A 22,111-nucleotide genomic window follows, 5' to 3' on the forward strand; every position below is an offset into this window, starting at 1 on the left:
CTCTCTTTCCTCTCTTTGAGTCAGCTCATTTATATAGCTCCACCGACCAAGGCCCACCCCGAATGGGTGGGGCCACGCCTCCATGGGAACATCTCATCAAAATTATCACCGACAGCTGGGTGGGGCACACTCCAAGCAAATCCAACCAGCACCAAAACTTCTGCCCCACACAAGACCACAAAGATAATGGCATTTGGGGGACACAATACACTCAAACCGGCACAAGGATGTATATATACATATATACATATTTATGTATCTTTTTGGGGGACAGTAACTGGGGAAGCTTCCGGTGTGGTAGAATTGCTTTTGAGGTAATTTTCTGGTGGGCCCCCACATGGTGGTGGTAAGTGGATGATTGGCTGTAGCTTCTCTGGCAAAGGAAACACACATAGGGCTTCTCTCCGATCTAGGGTCTCAAAACAAGTTGGTTTTGTAGCTGAAGGAATTTTCAATGTGCTGCACTTGAAGGTCTTCTCCACTATGTGAATCATCTGGTACACGAGTAGGTCTAATGTCTGGAAGAAACCTTTTTTGGTACTCAGCACAAACAAATGTCTCTCATTCCATTGACTTCTCTGGTGGTCATCTAGCTGAGAGAGATACCTAAGGATCCTGGGACAGTCCTCACATCTCTATGATTTGGGGGGACCGTGGGCTCTTTCTTGGTTTACCCCACACCTGGGTTTTCCCTCATTGCTCTGGTGGATAGGGATGGGCTCAGGGGTGGCCTGGTCTGGCTTGGGGAGAAACTGTGGTCTTACCTCCATAGGGATATCTCAACAGGAGGGCCCTCCTAGGGATCCTCTCTGGGATCTGGAGGAGCCAAGCCCTGCTCATCTGGAATTCTGTGGGTTCTACCAAGAAATAGCTTCCTCTTCAGATTTAGGGCAATTCTCTTTCTGGATGATAATTGGGGAAGGTACTTGATTGCCTTGATTGGTAATAACTGTCTTTTTACTTGAATGGTTTCACAGAAATGTTGCTACCGTCTTCTTTATTTTCATCTCATTTCCCTGTTTGCAGAGGAGTATCTTGGGGATCGTGGTAGGGTGTCCCCATGCTCTGTCCTGTTGGGGTTCCTTCTAATGACTGTCCCTTGAGATGAATAATTACCTCTCTTAAGGGCATATTCTCAGAGAAGAGGGCTTCCTGTCCCTGCATGTGGATGTGGACAAAGCTGGGTGCATCCATGCAATTATTAGTCAGGTCTTCCATGAATTTCTCCAGGTTTCTTGCACATGAATCCCATTTCTCTTTCAACGACAGTGTGTCTCTGCTGTTTCCATTCAGCACAAACTGTTCCAGGACCAATTGAGAAATGATTTCAACCTTGGTGTCTTTTTCTGACTGCAGCCATGAGTGAAAGCACTTGAGTCTTTGTCGTTCCTGCTTTGTGCATGAATTATTACCATTTTGAAATGAGCTGAGCTGAGTACTCTGGAACTCAGAGGTCCTCTCTCCCTTCTGGACACCAGATCTTTGGTTGGGTTCAAACTCTAGATTTTATGACCCAGGATCATTCCTGGATGGTTCAGATTTAAAGGAGTTTCTGACATCTAAAGCCATGATCAGTAAGGTTTATCAGAGGCTCAACCTTGAGGATTCAGTCTCTGCTGACTCAAATGTCTTGGGATTTGTTTCAACAACTAGGTGATGTTTATAGACTGTAAGCTAATGGGTTTCTGTTAGTTGATGCCATTTCACACATTGTGTGACCAGATTAACCACCCAAATCCCATCAATGAATCAGGCAAGATGTACATCCTTTTGATTGAACATTGAAACTGAGTGAAACCGGGCTGAAGGCTGAGCTGACACGTGACCCTCTTTCTGCACTGGGTTCATCTCCCCTCCCCATCTTGTTGTTGTACTTGTTACAGATTATGTTTTTATATATTGTGTGTCCTAAAAAACCATAGTTTTTTTTATGCACTATCATTTTAGAACCTATAAGAACTAAAAAGTGGAGTTACATATCAAAATATACAGTATAATAGTACTGGCATTTATAATTACCTATATGGTTACCTTTATCACAGGTTTTTATTTCTTTATGCCACCTTGATCTACTTTCTAGTGTTCTTTCCTTTCAGTCAGAAAGATTCCCTTTAGCATTGCTTGTAGGGCAGATCTAGTGGTGACAAACTTCCTCAGCTTTTGTCAATCTGGGAATGTCTTAATCTCTTCCTGATTTTTGAAAGGCAGTGTCACTAGATATAAAATCCTTGGTTTGTAATTGTTTTGTTTTGTTTTAGTACTTTAAATATTTCATCCCACTGCCTTCTTGTGGCATGGTTTCTTATGAGAAATTGACACTTAATCTTATTGGGACTCCCTTGTACAATCACATGTTGCTTATCTCTTGAAGCTTTCAAAACTTTCTCCTTGTCCTTGGCATTTGACAGTTTGACTACAGTGTGTTTGGGCATGGTTCTTGTTTTAGTTTGCTAATGCTGCAGAATGCAAAACACCAGAGATGGATTGCCTTTTATGAAAAGGGGGTTTATTTGGCTACACAGTTACAGTCTTAAGGCCATAAAGCATCCAAGGTAACACATCAGTAATTGGGTACCTTCATTGGAGGATGGCCAATGGCATCCGGAAAACCTCTGTTAGCTGGGAAGGCATGTGGCTGGCATCTGCTCCAAAGTTCTGGTTTCAAAATGGCTTTTTCCCAGGACGTTCCTCTCTAGCAAGCTTGCTCCTCTTCAAAATGTTACTCACAGCTGCACTCCGTTCAGTCTCTTTGAGTCAGCATGTTTTATATGGCTCCACTGATCAAGGCCCACCCTCAATGGATGGGGCCACACCTCCATGGAAATATCCCATCAGTTATCATCCACAGTTGGGTGGGGCGCATCTCCATGCAAACAACCTAATTCAAACATTCCAACTTAATCCCCACTATTCTGTCTGCCCCACAAGATTGCATCAAAGAATATGGCTTTTTCTGGGGGACATAATACATTCAAACCGGCACAGTTCTCTTCGAGTTTATCCTGTTTGGGGCTCATTGGGCTCCTTAAGTGTGCATATTCATGTCTTTCTTTAAATTTCAAAAGTTTTCTGCCATTATTTCTTTGAATATTCCTTCTCTTTTCTCTCTTCTCCTTTTGAGACTTCCATAATGCATATATTAGTATACTTGATGGTATTCCACAGGTCACTTAGGCTCTGCTCACTTTTTTCATTCTTTTTTTTAATTCTCCTCAACCGGAATCATTTCAATTGTCTTGTCCTTGAGTTCACTGATTGTTTCTTCTGTCAGGTCCAGTCTGCTGTTGAACCTCTCTAGGGAATTTTTCATTTCTGTTATTGTGGTCTTCAACTCGAGTAGTTCTGTTTGGTTCCTTTTTGAAATTTCTTTCTCTTTGAGATTCTCATATTGTTCATTTATTGTTTCCTGATATCATTTAGTTCTTTCTGGGTCTTCCTTTATCTCCTTGAGCATACTGAAGATCATTTTTTTATAAGTCTTTTTCCAGTATGTCCAAAGTCTGGTGTTCATTGATGGTTCTGGATTTTTTTTTTTTTTTCATGACAAATAAACAATACATTTTTATTAGTTTCTTTTCAATTCTTGACACTTGAAAAAAAAAAGTCATCAAACTAAACATTTTTAAAGGGCCACTGAAAAATCACTTAATTACAAGTCTCTACTTAAAAGAGAATCAATGTAATTTAGATGGACCATTTACATTCATAATTGCTTTGTTCAAAAGTAGAATAAATTTTAAGTCTAAAAGGATGTAATAATTTCAATGAATATAGCTCCAAAGTTCATGAGATTATACTTATATAATAAGCAAATATTTAAGTAGACAAATTCATTTTGCCAAATAAAAACAAACCAAAAAAAAACCTATGCAATATAATGAGACAGTTTAAAATTAAGTGCCGTTTTCAAATATCTGTGCATTTGGACTGACTAACCCATTAAATTATTACCTTTGAACAAGAAATCAAAGAAAAGAGAACACTTTAAAAGGAAAAATAATAGTTTTGAAGTAAAAGTGACTCTCGCCCACATTTCCAAAAAACAGAATTTTTCTAAAAGGTTATTTAGAAAGGTAAGAAAAAACACTGCACATAGTAACGACACAAACGAGAATATTAAAAAAAAACAACCCAACCTCTTTAATTATACATAGACCTAAGATGAATCCATGTATATTTTTAAAAGTATAACTATTCACATTAGTACCTTACACATAAGTAATTAAGTATGTGCCTTATTAAAGGAATCTTTCTACTTGGTCTTCTTTGCCAATAATATATACCTTCTAGGCTTAACAAAAAAAATGATAATACTTTCAAGATACGTAATATATAAAGCAAGATCATTTTTACCAACCATTTCGCTTAAATGAGGAATGAAAACTTAACGCAAAAACACAGAGAAGCAAAGCAAATTATAAAGACTGATCACAGTAGTAAAAATCTCAGAGTAGAAATGTGAGTTTATTTACTTTTAAAATAGCAGGCTGCCTAATTAATCCAGACAATACGGAAAGCAATATGAAGCAAGAAATAAGAACTGGGACCAAACAAACTGTTAAGAAGAAAATCTAATGAAATCTACTATAAAGATGAACAAAAACTACTCATTCCCAGTGCAAGACAATAGAGAAAATAGAAAACCTAATCTCTCATTATGTCTCACTAACATTATCTATAAAAACGGGAAGAAATTTAGGCAAAACTACATATCCACCTTAAATGACTGAAGGACAATCACAATTTAAACAAATCTTTTAACTGCAATAATCATTTTGCATCTGAAAAGAATGGTCTGAGAAGGGAGAAAGCATGTAGATATTTTAAGTTCAAGGTAAATTGAAACTTTATACTCATGTAATAACTTTCGGCTATCTTTTCAATACAGAAACATTTCCTCTTTAATTGGCCAAAATCCCACGCAAAAGGATGAAAGAAATCTCACCCATACCACAGATGAAGAAACAAAGGCAGAGAAAAGATGGTCTTATAAGACAGATTATGTCACCACCAAACTGGGAACAAAGTCTAACCCGTCCCTCTATAAATGTGTCATAAACACATTAATGAATATCAATGAAGTGATTACATACTAAACCTGATCTTACCTTCAACATAAATTAAGGTAGAAAGAGAGACACTTGATCAAAAAACATAACAAAATTTCAGAATCCTTATTCTAGGAATTCCTTAAATTCCACTTTTCATTTTTTAAGAGCTGTACTAATCTATACAGGACACACTACCATTTGCTTTATAATATTTAAGTTACCAGTAAATTTTCACATAAGTTTCATCTAAAAAAGTTTTTTTCTCTTTCAGTAAAAATGGTTAAACACTTGAGCATTCCAGAGAGACTTGTATATTCATAGATACACAAAGTTGAAGTTTCTGGAACCATGTGGCTGTCTGAAGTCCTCAGCAAGATCACAGAGTGCTCAAAAATTCTTTGACCTTTTCAACCAGACTTTCATGTTTGTCTTTAAAGTCTTCATTAACATCCAGTGTCAATACAGGTACCTCTTGCAGATAATCAAAGTTGGTTTTCAATGTTCTATTCAGTAGCCAGTTTTCATGCTTATAGTGAAGCTTCTCTAAATATTCAAGAGGAATGCCTCGTTCTTCATTTCTTCCTCGTAAATATATTCTATTCAAGCATTTCTCTGGAGTAGCTCGGAGATAAATAATTCCATTCAGTTCAAGGCTTTGGCCAAATTGGTTATTCATCCAGTCATGCCAGTCTTGATAAATTGTCCACTCTGTTTCATTCATGCAGTCAGATTCATACAAATTAGATGCAAAAATATACCTGTCACTATACACAGATCGTTCAAAAAATAATACAGGTTTTTCTGCATCTTTGAGCTTGCCGTTGAGAGAAGAAAGCTGAGCTCGTATTCGACAGAGGCATGCGTATGACTGGAAAGTAAAAGACCATCGCTCAGGTTTCTCATACATCATCTGAAGCACATTCCCACCACTTTTCTGAGAGGTTGTCAGCTCCTCAAATTCATCTTGAGTACTATGAACATTGCACCATCTGGCAACAGGTTCAGGAACCACTTCCCAATCCTCACAGACTTGTTTGAGGATATTCACAAACGTTGACTTCCCTGCAGCTATGTTCCCTTCGATGGAGATTTTCTTAATGCGGGTCTCTTCGGAGATGGTCGCAGAAGACGGTCAACTTCTCTTGGGCGGGGTGGCCATTCCGTCTTTTCGTAGCGTCCTCGAGCGCGTTGGGCAGGCAGGTGGCCACGGGTGCGCGCGCTAGGGTCCGCGCCCGCTGGACCTGAGCTGTCCTGCGGGATGCACTCCGACGGATCTTTAGTTAAGCGGTCGGAAGGCTTCGGAGTTAGTGGTTCTGGATTTTTATCTTGTTCTTTAGGATGGACCACCATTTCCTGTTTCTTTGTTTGTCTTTTAATGCTTTGTGGCACAACATATTTTAAAGTGCTAACTCTGGGATTTAGTCTCTGTGCTGTCTGTTCCTTAAGTTTATATACAAGTGGTGACATAACAGATTTCTCTGAGTGCCAGGAGCTAACAAAAGCAAACAAACCAATGTAAAACAAAACACAAAACACCTTTCACAGTCTTTGCTAATTGGCTCTGCATTGGCTGATGCTCTCCTTCAGATTTTAGCTCTCCTATCAAGAAGATCAGCTTGAGGTGAATGTGAACTGTGGGGTCTTCCCCATTTCTTGTCCTGTATCTTGTCCTGGGTTGTGCTTGCTGGTGGTCTTAGGAATTCCCCCATTTATAGGAATTCAAATGTCTCCTCTATTTCTTAAGAAATAGACTTTCTCCTCCTCCTGGCTGCTCTATTTCATGACTTAAAGCACTAATCCCTTGCCCCAGACAGCTTTGACTTAATTGTTTCTTACACTGCTTTAGTTGTACACAAGCTGCTTCTGCCTGCAGGGCAAGTTCTGGGAGGGTGAGCCAGAGTTTCCTAGTTCAGTCTTTCAGGCTGCCACCCAACATATGGGCACCACAGTATGTGCATAAAGGTTACTCTTCTCCCTCCAGAGCAGAGTCAGGGACTCACAATGGGAATGCAGGCTGGTTTCATACCGTGCACAGGAGGGGGTGGAGGAAGGACTAGCAAGTGTTCCATGAGTTTCTTCTGCAGTTCTTTAAACCTGTGTCTTCTTGATTTGGCATTCACCCAGGTACTACAACCCTTTAACTGTTGCCTGAAGTTCTGAGCTACGTAGCTCTGCCAGTTTTTGTTAGCTGGTCAAAGATTCTGTGGGAGAATGGTACCCTGGAATCTTATAATGCCAACTTAGTACACCAGAACTTTGGCATTGAGGTTTTTGTTTGTTTGTTTTAAGTTCAATTTTATTGAGATATATTCACATACCATATAATCATCCACGGTGTACAATCAATTGTTCCCAGTACCATCATATAGTTGTGCATTCATCACTGCAATCAATTCTTGAGCATTTTCGTTACCACACACAAAATAAAATAAGAATAAAAGTTAAAGTAAAAAAGAACACCCAAAACATACCATACCCCCATCCCTCCCTATTATTCACTTACTTTTTGTCCTCATTTTTCTATTCATCTGTCCATACACTGTACAAAGGAAGTAGGAGACACAGAGTTTTCACAATCACACAGTCCCACGTTGTAAGCTATATAGTTATACGATCGTCTTCAAGAATCAAGGCTACTGGGTTGCAGTTCAACAGTTTCAGGTATTTCCTTCTAGCTATTCTAATACACTAAAAACAGATATCTATATAGTCTGTAAGAATAACCTCCAGAATGACCTCTCAACTCTATTTGAGATCTCTCAGCCACTGAAACTTTATTTTGTTTCATTTATCTTCCCCCTTTTGAGCCAAGAAGGCTTTCTCAATCCCATGATGCCAGGGCCAAGCTCATCCCCACAAATTATGTCCCATGTTGCCAGGGAGATTTACACCCCTGGGAGTCAAGTCCCACATAGACATAGGGGGAGGGCAGTGAGTTTACCCACAGAGTTGGCTTAGTGAAAGAGGCCACATCAAGCAACAAAAGAGGTTCCCTGGGGGTGACTCTTGGGCATAGTTTTTTTAAATTCAATTTTATTGAGATTATTCACATGCCATATAATCATCCAAAGTATACAATCAGTTGTTCATGGTACTATTATATAGTTGTGCATTCATCACCACAATTAATTTTTTTTCAATTTTAGAACATTTTCATTACTCCAGAAAAGAAATAAAAAAGAAAACTCAAATCATCCCATTCCCCTAATCCTCCCCCTCCATTATTGACTCATAGTATTGGTATAGTACATCTGTTACTGTTGATGAAAGAATGTTAAAATATTACTAACTGTAGTACATAGTTTGCAATAGGTACATTGTTTCCCTATATTCCTCTCTATTATTAACTTCTAGTTATAGTGTCATACATTTCTTCTAGTTCATGAAAGAAATTTCTAATATTTGTACAGTTAGTCATGGACATTGTCCATCACAAGATTCACTGTTTTATACATTCCCATGTTTTAACCTCAAAGTTTCCTTCTGGTGACATACATGACTCTAAACTTCCCCTTTCCACTGCATTCACTTACCATTCAGCACTGTTATTCTCACAATAACATGCTACCATCACCTCTGTCCATTTCCAAACACTTAAGTTCAACCTAGTTAAACATTCTGTTTATAATAAGCAACCGCTCCTCATTCTTTAGCCTCATTCTATATCCTGGTAACTTATATTTCATGTCTATGAGTTTATATATTATAATTAGTTCATATCAGTGAGATCATACAATATTTGTCTTTTTGTGTCTGACTTATTTCGCTCAATATAATGTCCTCAGAGTTCATCCATCAACTCATTTTTTTTAAAGCCAGTTTTGTTCATGTACCATACATTCCATCCTAACAATTGAAGGTTCCCTGTATAATCTCATAGTTATGCATTCACCACCACCACCACTATCTGTATAAGGACATTTCCATTTCTTCCACAAAAAAAAGAGAAAGAGTCATGGTAGACAAAAGAAAAAGAAAAAGAAAAAAAAAAATGACAGCTAAAAAGCAACAAAAGGAAAGATAAAGTACAATAAAAAAGTCAGACAACATCACCAATGCCAAGAAGCCCATACCCCTCCCTTATATACCCCTCTTATAGGCATTTAGCTTTAGTATATTGTCTTTCATTAAAGGAAGCATAATACAGTTTCTGTTAACTATAGACTCTAGTTTGCATTGATTGTATTTTTTCCCCAATACCACCCTGTTTTTACCACCTTGCGAGGTTGACATTCATTTGTTCTCCCTCATGTAAAAATATATTTGTACATTTTTCACAATCGTTAACCACTCTAGGTTTCACTAAGTTATACAGTCCCAGTCTTTATCTTTCCTCTTTTCTTCTGATATCCCACATGCCCCAACCTTCCTCTTCCAACCATACTCAAAGTCGTCTTTGTTCAGTGTACTTACATTACTGTGCTACCATCACCCACTCTCGCTCCTGTCTTTCCCTATCTGTCTGGAGTGCTCCCTTTAGTATTTCCCATAGGGCAGGTATCTTGTTCAGACTCTCTCATTGCCTGTTTGTCAGAGAATATTTTAAACTCTCCCTCATGTTTGAAAGACAGTTTTGCCAGATATAAAATTCTTGGTTGTTGGTTTTTCTCTTTCAATATCTTAAATCTTAGGCACAATTTTAAGTACGCTCAGCCTCTCCTTTGCAGTAATAAATTTCATAAAGGCAAGCCCCAAGATTGAGGTCTCTGCCTTCTAAATTAGTAGCCCCCAATGCTTGTGAAAAATATCCTTAATTCCCCAGGTGGGGAAATTTAATATCTCCACATTTTCCCCCAGTCCCTCAAGAGGGCCTTGTAAATACATCTTTATTTTCTGCCCAAATTACTCTGGGATGTATTGGGGCTTCACACTAACCGGCACAAACCAACCAGATTTCACTCTCTATTCAATGTTTCATGTAATTATGTTTGAATAAACTGTCCTTACAAGCTGAATTATGTAATGTGTTGAAAAATATATAGATTTTGCACCTCATAAACATCTGTTCCTTTGGTCTCACACAGAAGTTGAAGTTTTAAAAACACCATCCATATTGTCCTTTACCCTTTAGTCTAATTTGCTTTAGTCCTAACCAAGTTTATTTCATTCATATCTCTAATTGAAATCCAATATCTCTTTTCAGACTCCTTAACATTTGCAGTATGGGGTAATGCTGACATTGTTAGCTGCCTCACTCTGGCTCTGAATCTCAGGTGTCACACAGATACCCAAAGTTCCAGGGATCGATCAGATTATACACAAAGAGCTCAGCATCTCAGAATCCAGAAGTGGCCATTACAACTCAGAAATAGATGTAACTTCTGTAAGAGTTACAATCTAGGAACCTTTACAGTAAGCCTTCCCCTGATAACCTATGCTCTCAGACTCAATTCTCAGAGCTTGCACATAATAGTCCAAATTAGTGAGGCATTATAGTATTTTGCTTTTCATTTCTGGTTTATTTCACTCAACATACTGTCCTCGATGTCCATACACTTCACAACTTCACTCCTTCTTGTAGCAGCTCAGTATTTCATTGTCTGTATACACCACAGTTCATTCCATTCATCAGTCAATGTACCCTTAGGCCACCTCCATCCATGGCAAATTGTGAATACTGACACCATAAACCCCACTGGGCAAATGTCCATTCATGTCCCTCTTTTCAATTCTTCCAAGTATATACCCAATAACCAAGTTGCAGGACCATATGGCAAACCCATGCTTAGCTTCCTGTGGAACCACCACACTCTCCAGATGGGCTGCGCCATTCTACTTCCCCACCAACAGTGATTAGGTACATCCCTGTCTCCACATTTTCTCTAGCATTTGTATCCCTCTGTTTATTTTTTATAATTTTATTCACATGCCATACATTCCACCCTAAGTAAACAATCAATGGTTCCCCATATAATCACATAGTTATGTATTCACCAACACTAACTATATAAGGACATTTCCATTTCTTCCACAAAGAAAAAGAGGCAAAAAAAAGTAATAAGAAAAAAAATGCCAACTAAAAGGCAACAAAAGAAAAAAATTAAAATAAAGACAACCACCAACACCAAGAATCCCATATCCCTCCCTTATATCCCTCTATTATAGACATTCAGCTTTGGTATGTTGCCTTTGTTACAATTAATGGAAGCCTATTACAATGTTACTGTTAACTATAGATTCTAGTTTGCATTGGTTATATTTTTTCCCCGATATCATCCCATTTTTAACATCTTGCAAAATTGACGTTCATTTGTTCTCCCTCATGTAAAAACATATTTGTACATTTAATCACACTCATTGACCACTCTAGGTTTTGCTAAGTTATACAGTCTTAGTCTTTATCTTCTATCTTTTCCTCTGGTGTCCTATATGTCCCTTCCTCTTTCAACTGTACTCACAGTCATCTTTGCTCAGTGTGCTTACATTATTGTGCTACCATCATGCAATACTTGCTCCAAACCTCACTCTCCTGTCTTTTCCTATCTGCCTGTAGTATTCCCTTTAATATTTCCTGTAGAGCAGGTATCTTGTTCACAAACTCTCTCAATCTGTTTGAGAATATTTTAAACTTTCCCTCATTTTTGAAGAACTGTTTTGCTGGATATAGAATTCCTGGTTAGCAGTTTTTCTCCTTCAGTGTCATATATTTCATACTTCTGCCTTCTTGCCTCCATGGATTTTACTGAGAATTCAGCACATAGTCTTATCAAGCCTCCTTTGTATATGATGGATCACTTTTCTCTTGCTGCTTTCAGAATTCTCTTTTTGTCTTTAACATTTGATAATCTGATTATTAAGTGTCTTGGTATAGGTCTATTCAGATATATTCTGTTTAGGGTATGCTGTGCTTCTTGGATCTGTAATTTTATGTCTTTCATAAGAGATGGGAAATTTTCAGTGATTATTTCCTCCATTATTATTTCTGCCCCTTTTCCCTTCTCTTTCCTTCCGGGACACATATGACATGTACATTCATGTGCTTCATATTGTCACTTCGGTTCCCTGAGATGCTTCTCATATTTTTCCATATCTATTCTTTTGTGTGTAGGATTTCAGATGTCCTGTCCTCCAGTTCATGAATCTTTTCTTCTGCTTCTTCAAATCTGCTGTTGTATGTCTCCATCATGTTTTTCATCTCTTGTATTGTACCTCTCATTGCCATAAGTTCTGCCAATTGTTTTTTCAGAATTTTGAGTTCTTCCTTATGTTCACCCAATGTCTTCCTTATGTCCTTCATCTCTTTTGCCATACCTTCCCTGAACCCATTGATTTGATTTTTTAATTGATTTAGCATATTTGTTTGAAGATCTTAAAGTTGTTGCAACTCCTGTATCTCAGTTGAAGTGTTGGTTTGTTCCTTTGACTGGGCCATATCTTTGTTTTTCCAAATGTGACTCGTAATTTTTTGTTGTCTAGGCATCTGGTTTCCTTGATTACCCCAATCAGATATTCTCACACTAGTTGGGCCTAGGTCTCAGGAGGAAGGTTTAATCTTTATCAGGTTTCCATCAGTATCAAGTTTCCGTGAGGAACAGGTTGTCAGACTTTCCTGTGAGGCCTCTAGATTCGGTGCTTTTCGTATCTTGTCCAGCAAGTGGCACTTGTCCTGCAGCTCCCCACTGGTGTAAAGAGGTGTGGTCCCTTTAATTCTTGGTGGACCTTGTCCTGGCCTTCCAAGGGTGTCAGAAGCCACACTTAAGTTGTTTCTGTTCCCCCCAGCCCTGGGGTCTGAATTCTCTGAGATGGCAGCCACTTGAGCTGGGCCCCACTCCCCTTTTCTTAGGGAAAATATGCACTTTAGGGAATTATCTTCTACACTTGAATTCCTCCTTTGTCTCTCTGACTCTGTTAATTCCACCTTTGCCTAGGCCAGTGCTGGCAGTTGAAAATGCCCGAGGCTTTCTCTAGTGAGCTGCTTAGAATGAGACGGGAAAAAAAGGAAAAAGAGCAAAAGCCCCTTTTCAGAGCCAGTCCCCAGCTTGTCAGTTTTGCTGGTCGACTGGTGGTGTTCCCCAGTTCTCTGTGCCCCTTTTCTTGGGACACAGCCATTTTCCGGTATTCTGAGCTCAGCTGTCTCCAGAAGCCTCTGTTTTTATTTATTTATGTATTTTTTTTCCCATCAGCCCTGCATCCTCTCTGCCAGGAGGAACCTCAAATTCCTTTCCTATTTGCTCCGGGTTTATCTGTGCTTGTAGCTTGTATTCAGTAGTCCAAATTTGTTAATTAAAACTGCAGTTGGGACTTAGTTGAGTTACTTGCCCTTGCTCCAGGTAACCAGCTTCTTTTTTCCAGAGGAAAGTGTTTAGGCTCAGCCTCCTGTGCCGGTAGGGGAAGGGCACCAGCTCCACAGTTTGGGGAGCTTTATTTACAGTTTATGCTGTGATCTCCTCCATTTGACCCATTCCAGGCTGGTGTGCAATGCATTTCCAATCAAGGCTGTCCCTCAACAGTTGTTTCAGACTATATACTAGTTGTTCCTAACTATTTACTAGTTGCTGTAGAGGACTAACTAAATTCCAGACCTCTCTATGCCGCCATCTTGCCCTCTTGTCCTGGCATTGAGTTTTGATCTAATGCCCCTTGTGGTGCGGCAGGCAATTTGTGGAGAAGTGAAGTTAATGCGAGTGAGAAAGTAATCAGCAAAGAATTCCAGGCTTCTGTGGCAAACTGTGTTAAGCGGTTCTTGGCAAGTGTGAGGTCTGGCTATGTAGTGTTGTGCTAGGCTGAAAGAAGAAAGAGGATGGGGGTCAGTGGCTGGGGTGACAGGTGGAATAATCTGAGTACCTCTTCAGACTCATTCCTGCCTTGTCCCAGGCCATTCTGGTTTGCTAATGCTGCCAGAATGCAATACACCAGAAATGGATTGGCTTTTATAAAGGGGGCTTATTTGGTTACACAGTTATAGTCTTAAGGCCATAAAGTGTCCAAGGTAATGCATCAACAATCGGATACCTTCACTGGAGGATGGCCAATGGCATCCGGAAAACCTCTGTTAGCTGGGAAGGCATATGGCTGGCGTCTGCTCCAAGTTCTGGTTTCAAAATGGCTTTCTCCCAGGATGTTCCTCTCTAGGCTGCAGCTCCTCATCAAAATGTCACTCGCAGTTGCTCTCCAAAATGTCTCTGTAAGCTGTAGCTCCTCTCGCAGCTCCTGTGCATTCTTCAAAGCATCCCTCTTGGCTGTAGCAAGCTCCCTTCTTCTGTCTGAGCTTATATAGTGCTCTGGTAAACTAATCAATGCCCATGCTGAATGGGCAGGGCCACACCTCCATGGAAATTATCTAATCCGAGTTATCACCTACAGTTGGGTGGGTCACATCTCCATGGAAACACTCAAAGAATTACAATCTAATCAACACTAATACGTCTGCCCACACAAGATTGCATCAAAGATAATGGCGTTTTGGGGGACATAATACATTCAAATTGGCACACAGGCTTTATTTTGTTGTGTGCTCTCCCAACATGTCATTCTCTGTGCTGTTCTCTGGGCTAGCTTCGGATGCAGGGGTCACCATGGCAACTGAAGAGTCCATCATCCGCATCCCCCCGTACCACTACATTCATGTCCTGGACCAGAACAGCAATGTGTCCCACGTGGAGGTCGGGCCAAAGACCTACATCCGGCAGGACAATGAGAGGTTGGTGTTGGCATGGGGCTGGGGGTGGGCGGCTAGGGTAGAAGAGGGTCCATTAGTCTGGCTGGTGTTTTCACCCACCCTGCTTTTCCTGTTTCTAAGCAGGAGCAGCCCTCACTTGGGTGACAGGGAGGTTCCTGTGGGAAAATGTGGGCAGGTTTCTCTCCTATTCCCTGACCCCTCTGGGAATGGGGGCAGGGTCCTCACACCCCTTCTCATCCTCCAACAGGGTACTGTTTGCCCCCCTGCGCATGGTGACTGTCCCCCCAAGCCACTACTGCACGGTGGCCAACCCTGTGTCCCGGGATGCCCAGGGCTCAGTGCAGTTTGATGTCACCGGGCAAGTGCGGCTTCGCCACGCTGACCTGGAGATCCGGCTGGCCCAGGACCCCTTTCCCCTGTACCCAGGGGAGGTGCTGGAAAAGGTACCCGGCTTGCCTCCTCTGTACCCCATTCTCCCTTCCTTGCCGCCTTGTCCCAGGGCTCCAAGCTGCCTTCCGAAGGAGATAAACTGGGATGGTGGTGGGACGGGCTGGGAGGGACCTTTGATGATACCCTCTGCTTACCTCCCAGCCACCCCCTTCCTGCGCACGTTCCCACATCGGACCTGCCCCTCCTTTGAGAACTACTGGCCCATCCCCTCACCTCATCCACCAGGCTCCAGAGCCTGCCAGAAGCTCCCAGCCAGTTTTGGCACTAAATGACTTGTGCCGCTTAGTGAGGGTTAAGCATTTCTCGCATACGAACAGTGCCAGACGCTGTTGGGCCATGACAAAGCAATAATGGGCAAGACAAGACTCAGATGGCCTGTGATTGATTGTTGCAGAGAAGGTACCAGAGGCTGGCACATCCAACCGGACCCTTGTCCGTGTGGCCTCAGGCCTGGGGGCAGGGCCAGAAAGCGGGCCTCCCCCCCCCATTTCCTCAACTGTTCTTCCACCTCTACCTTCTTACCATTTTATACTTCTTCACTCTGGATTCTTCTATGAGCCTGTGCTTTTTGGTCCTGGGTATGAAATAGCATGACAAGGGGAGAATGCAAAGATGTTCATGTCTGCTTTCATGCAAGCAATTTGGGATGGGAAATTTGTGTGTGCGTGTGTGCATGCATGCACGTAGAGAGAACGATGAAGACTTCTACTTACTTTGAGGATCTCGGCTTTGCAGCAGCTCCTGCTCGTGGTGGCAGCTTATTCTCTCAAACCTCATGTGCCCCAGGCCAGCGGGCAAGGCTTTTGCTTCCTTGGAGCCCGATGCCCCCGGATGCTCCCTTTCCGCCCTGAGGTGACACTCCCCACTCCACGCATGAACCCTCTGCCAGCACCACTTGCTTCTTTCCCCACAGTCGCAGAGGGTGGCACCTGGCACAGCCGCCTGCCCCCATCCTCCTGTCATCCCAAGAGCCTCACCAACATTCTTGCAAGGACCCTGCCAACAACTCACTGTCCGTGACCTCAACTCTGAGCCCCACCCCTTCCGTCCTGCCTCAGCCCCTGCCAGAGGCCACGGGCACTCTGAACGTGCCCCAACTCTGTGATCTGAATGCCAGCCACCTCCTTCCTCCCAGCCCTTTCCCACCTCATTTCTGCTCTGTTGTCTCATCTCCTCCAGTCCTTTTGAGCTCTGTCGTCTTTGCCAGATTCTCTTCGTAGGCCTTGGGGACCTTACACTTTAACACATCTCACGGACTCTTCTTGCGCCCTTGACCTTCTGTGGCAAAGCCCTGGTCAGTGTTACATTCCCACCCACCCTTTTCCATTCTCACACCCACGAGGGAGTTTCTAGTTTGAAAAATCCTAACGTGTGGACAGATCCCACCGTAATGACGGTGTTATGAATAGCTAGTGGATTAAGTGGCTCCTTCCAACCCGAGCTGTGTCTGTTGCTTCTCTTCCATGTTTCTCTGTATGCTTCTAAATGTTTATCAGTCCCCACTCTCTTCCTAGTTCCCATCCCTCGCTCTTGAACAACTTGGTCACCTACTTGGTTAAAAATCGAGGCCATCTGGCAGGATCCAGGTCTGTGTCCTATCCAGGCAGGTGCAGGTACCCACCCATCCCACCCTCTTGAGCCCTTGTTCCCCACCCGTCACTTCTCTCTCCTTTTTGACTTGAACTTCCCCACTCCTGAGGCCTTTCTCCGACCAACAGACAGGCTCTGCCACTCCTGCCCTTACTCGCCTTAAAGGTTTACTTGCATAAGCTTTTCATTTTAATTAATGAAATTATAAAGCTATAAAGTCCCCTCTGACTTCCATCAGTGGTACCGGAGGATTCGACCGCCCTCCATGCGGGATATACACTTCCAGATATGTCCTTGTGTTAATATAAGTATCTATGGAAAAAATAAGATTGATTATAATTGATTGGCATGAAGGCTATCATGCTGGATCTGTTCTCCATTTGCCACTGTCATTTTTTTTTTTTAACTTCTTATTTTGAAACAATTTCAAACTTATGGGACAATTGCAAAAATGATGCAAACCCCATACAGAGAACCCCAGCATATCACACACACACATCCAGATACCCAGCATATTTGAATATTTTGCCACATTTGACATATCATTCTATCCATCCATCCATTTTCTAAACATTTAAGAATTGTTTGTATACATCATGCTCCTTGAACACTTAATACTTCCATGTACATTTATTTCCCAAGAATATGGATATTCGCTGGTGTAACCACCTTAATTGCAGTTATCAAGTTCAAGACATTTTACATTGATATAAAGCTGACAGTCCACACCCCAATTTTCATATATTTCAATGTCCTTTTGCATTTGCCAGTGTATTTTGAATGAACATCTGCATATTGGTACATAGAAGTGATATCTTGTTTATATAATTCCATATATAACATCAGTTCAGTCGTCCCCCTATTGAGTGTCACTTAGGAAGTTTCCAGCTGAAAAGGGAAAATAGTGCTGCAATGCATGCCCTTGGCTGCCTGTCCTTGTGCACACAGGTATTTTTCTTAAGAGTTAACTAATCATTGCAGGGTTCCAGAGTACGCACTTTAAATTTGAGTGGATTTTTATAAATGGCTATGCAAATCTCCTTTCTAGCCACCTATGCTTTCTCATTCCTTTCCCCCTTATTCTTTAGTAACTTATACTTGATGTTCTCTCCCCTGTCCCCTCCTAAGCCCCTGTCCCCACCTCTTTTGAACCCACTTTGGCAAAGCCCCCAGACGTCATGCAGCAGGCCCAGCGGCTGCTCACCCCACATCCTGTGGGCCTCTCAGGCATGTCCACTGTGGATCTGCCCTCTCATATAACATGCCGTCACGTTTTACTCCCTGGGTGCCTTTCTCCCTCCGCTTGGAGGTCTCCCCTTCTCCCCAGCCCCTCTGCCCTCGGTTCTGTCCTGAGCCTCCTCCACCCACCCTCACGTGCTCTCGGGGCCTTCACTACTTTTTCCGTCCGGAAGTCACCCAGCCCTCTGCCTCAGCCATGAGCCGGAAACTTGTGACTCCACCAAGTGCCTCTAGAAAGGCCTCTCCTGGGTGCCCACAGCCACCTCACACTGGACAGGAAAACCTAACACTTCTGAGGAGCCCACGGTATGTGACCTCCTCTCACATGTTTAGAAAATAGGACGGGTAGATAGAATGATGTAACAGATGGGGCCAAACGCTAAAAGTTGGTAAATCTGGGTATTTGAATAGGGGGCATGTTAGAGTTCTGTGGATTTTTCCCCAGTGTGCATCTACTTTTTTTTGTTTTTTGTTTTTTGTTTAATTTTTATTGTGATAACTTATATACAACATAACATTTCCCATTTTAGCTCCTTTCAAGTATATAATTCAGTGGTATTAATTACATTCACAATGTTACACAACCATCGCCACCATCCATTACCACAATTTTTCCATCACCCCAAACAGAAACACTGTACCCATTAAGCAATAACTCCTCACTCCCCACCCCCGGTAACCTGTATGCTAATTTCTGACTCTGAATTTGCATATTCCCATCACTTGTCCTCTTGTGTTTGGCTTATTTCATGTCACATGATGTCTTCAAGTTTCATCCATGTTGTCGTATGTAGGATCAGAATTTCATTTCTTTTTATCACTGAATAATATCTATGCATTGTTTTTGTATTTTTGCAACTTCCTGTACGTTTGAAGTTATTTCAAAATAAAAAGTTTTAAAAAAAATGAAGTGTTGCCCCTTTGAGAAGTATATAGACAGATATTTGTAATAGTTCATGTGCTTATTACAATGGATGAATTGGTAGTTTTCCACCTAATTAAAAAGAGAGAGAAAATATATAAATATAAAAATATATACAAACATCTCACACTTTCCTTTGCCCTCAAATCTGTTCTTTTCCCATGTCCTCGATCTATCTTGGTATTACTTCGGTGTACCCCGTCACCCACGCTAGAACCTGCAGCAGTTTGGGGTGGGCTGAGAGGAGACAAAAGGCGCAGCCAGGAAATCAATTAGGAAGCTATTTCCACCATCCAGGCAAGAAATTTGGCGGCTTGGACCAGGATGATGGCCAGGGAAGATAAAAGTAGACCTGGAGTATTTGCAGGGAAACAGTCTGGAAGTGAAGACAGAATAGATGTAGGAGTAAAAACAGGGTGGACTCCATGCTATTCCCAGAATTCTCACCTTCTTTTTCTTCTTCCACCCCTTTGTATCAAAAGCCAGCTCTTCCTTGGAGCCACGGTTCAAACGGCACCCTCTGTGGACCTCCCCTAAGTTCCCCTTCATCCAAGCTTCAGCAGCACCTCTCTCTCTCTCTCTCTCTCTCTCTCTCTCTCTCTCTCTCTCTCTCCCTCTCTCCCTCTCTCCCTCTCTCCCTCTCTCCCTCTCTCGATGCTGCCCACAGTCTGCTTTGAGAGGATGGTCCCTGCTTGGAACTTAACTGCTATGAGGTCAGGGTGGGGGTCTCCTGCCCCCACCACAGCCGAGAGAGTGCCGTGTTGCAGAGACTGACCTGAGCAGTGAGCCTCCGGCTCCACCTCTCTCCTGTCCCAATTTGTGGTCAGTGGGTAGGGTTACTCTATCTCCTCCTCCCACCCCAGGGCCAGTCTAGCCAGAGTAAGGAGCAGCAGGGGAAAGGGTGGTAGGCCAGCTTCACCATGACTGGGGCTCAAGTCTTGCTTCTGCTCCTGACTAGTTGGTGAATTTGATTGTATCCCCTGACCTCTCTGGGCCTCTCTCCTTGCTTTCTTGCTTCCCTCCAAACAATATCAAAGATCAAATAAAGTCATGTTTGCAGAAGTACTTTGACAAATTTAACTTGTTAAAAGTTTGGCTACTTTTGGACAGGAGATGTGATTACCGGAGCATAGTGGCCACCTTGTAACCATGAGGCAGCCTTCAAAATCGAGATCCAGGCTTACACTTGCCTGTTTTAACAATTATACCATCCTGGGTCCTTATGCCTCCTAGATAGCCCCAGGGCATACTAGGCCATGAAATATTCAGTTATTCAGCTTCCCAGATATTTCTCCCACATCTCCCATCACACCCAGTACCCAGTTTCCCTCCTAGTAAATCACCACTCTAAGCAAATTCTAAACACTTTCTGCAGGAGGAAGTGGCATCATCTTGCTCTGTTGACTTCATCTCTTAGCTCATCAAACCAAGGAGCTTTGGTGCCACCCTTATCTCATTCATTCCACCTGGGGTCTTGTTTGGGGACCTATAAAGATTGGTGCTGGGGACTCTGATCCTTTGGATTGACACCTGGGGTCCCAGCACAGACTGTTCCATGACCCTTCTCCTTCTCCTCCCAGGATATCACCCCACTGCAGGTGGTCCTGCCCAACACTGCCCTCCACCTTAAGGCGCTGCTGGGCTTTGAGGATGAGAAGGGAGACAGAGTGGTAGCCGGAGACGAGTGGCTATTCGAAGGACCGGGTAGGTTGTCTTTCCTTCGGGCCTGAGTCGGGATCAGGGGCTTCCTGCCTTCCCGCCCTAACTCGGATCCGTTCTCACCTTCACCCTCCGCCTTGGTTTCCCTCTCCAGGCACGTACATCCCCCAGAAGGAGGTGGAGGTTGTGGAAATCATTCAGGCCACGGTCATCAGGCAGAACCAGGCCCTGCGGCTCAGGGCCCGCAAGGAGTGCCGGGACCGGGATGGCAAGGACAGGGTGACAGGTGCGAGGCCCAGAGGGCCTCCGAGGTGGGCGGGCTGCAGGGCAAGTAGGGGAGGCTCGCAGCCCGGGAGAAAGTGCTCCCCCAGTATCTCTCGAAAGCTGTTGGGAGCTGCCATTGCTTCTCCTTCCCCTCAACCCGCTTCATGCTGGTTCTACCCCCAGTCCTGATCCTGTCATTGCTATCACGGTGACATGGGGATATTTATCTCAGCTGCATCTGAAGCTGGGGTAGTGGCTGTGTCGTTCAAATGCAACGAACAAAGGCAGCACTTACTCTGTGCCAGGTGTGGTTCTAAATGTATTACAAATGTTAAACTATTTTGCCCTCGAACAACCTGGAGCTACTACTGTTCCCATTTTCCATGTCACTAAACTGACGCACAGGAGTTGTGACTTGCTCTGGGCACGTGGCCAGGAAGGGTGAGGCTGGGACTTGTTCCCAGGCATTCTGCTACCCTGAAACTAAACGGGACACCTGCGGCTCTAATGGAGACACTGCTGACACCCACTTTAGGGCCAAGGTGGGAAGAAAGAAGTTGGACTTTGATGCTCAGAGAAAGCATGGCAGGGGGTTGGCATAGCAGCAACTTGGGCATCTTGGAAGGGTTTTTTTTTTTTATTGCAAACTTTAACATATATACATAACAGTGATAAATTTCAAAGTACGATTTCACAAGTAAAGAGCAAATTTCAAAGAATGTCATGGGTCACAGTTCCACAACTTCAGCCATTTCCATTATTTAAAATAGAACATACATACAGAAAGGTGTCAACTCTTGATGTAGAGCTAAACAAGCAGTCATATAGGTAATTTCAAACATTGGTATGCATTACAGTTCCACAGTTTCAGTTCTTTCCTTATGATGCAATACAAGGTATATACAGAAAGGTGAAGACCCTCAAGGCACAATTCAACAAGCAGCTGTAGAGCAAATCCCAAGGGATGCTGTAGGCTACAGTTCCACCATGTCAGTTACCTCCTTCCAGCCATTGGAAGAGTTTTTGAATGCTCCAGGGAGAGATTAGTTTTCCTTTGGCCTCAAAGACAGGAACAAATAAGAGGACTCCTGCCAGGCCCTTGAGCCAGGGGACAGTGGCGTCTGTGCTGTCGTCTGGGCTGCAGAAAGGGACAGCTCAGGGACAGGCTGGTTGACCTTTGACTCCCACCTCTACCCTTGACCCAGGAGAAGAATGGCTGGTCCGCTCAGTGGGTGCATACCTCCCAGCTGTGTTCGAGGAAGTTCTGGATTTGGTGGATGCCGTGATCCTCACGGAAAAGGTTTGGGCTCTGAAGAT

The 22,111-nt window shown here is 42.7% G+C and overlaps 1 protein-coding gene and 1 pseudogene across 2 annotated transcripts in view; one reads left to right on the forward strand and one right to left on the reverse strand.

Moving 5' to 3' along the window:
* The window catches only part of LOC119517088 (major vault protein), a 57,323-nt gene that overhangs the window by 26,326 nt on the left and 8,886 nt on the right, over positions 1 to 22,111 (forward strand). For both annotated transcript variants that reach the window (XM_037813585.1, XM_037813586.1), the window contains 5 exons: positions 14,547 to 14,691; positions 14,918 to 15,113; positions 20,452 to 20,575; positions 20,685 to 20,816; positions 22,000 to 22,094. In XM_037813585.1, coding sequence (XP_037669513.1) covers positions 14,547 to 14,691; positions 14,918 to 15,113; positions 20,452 to 20,575; positions 20,685 to 20,816; positions 22,000 to 22,094 — 692 coding nt within the window. The remainder of the gene's footprint in view (positions 1 to 14,546; positions 14,692 to 14,917; positions 15,114 to 20,451; positions 20,576 to 20,684; positions 20,817 to 21,999; positions 22,095 to 22,111) is intronic.
* On the reverse strand, positions 4,656 to 6,210 carry LOC119517102 (annotated as a pseudogene).

This window comes from Choloepus didactylus, chromosome 21 (genome assembly GCF_015220235.1).
Source record: "Choloepus didactylus isolate mChoDid1 chromosome 21, mChoDid1.pri, whole genome shotgun sequence".
Classification (NCBI taxonomy): domain Eukaryota; kingdom Metazoa; phylum Chordata; class Mammalia; order Pilosa; family Megalonychidae; genus Choloepus; species Choloepus didactylus.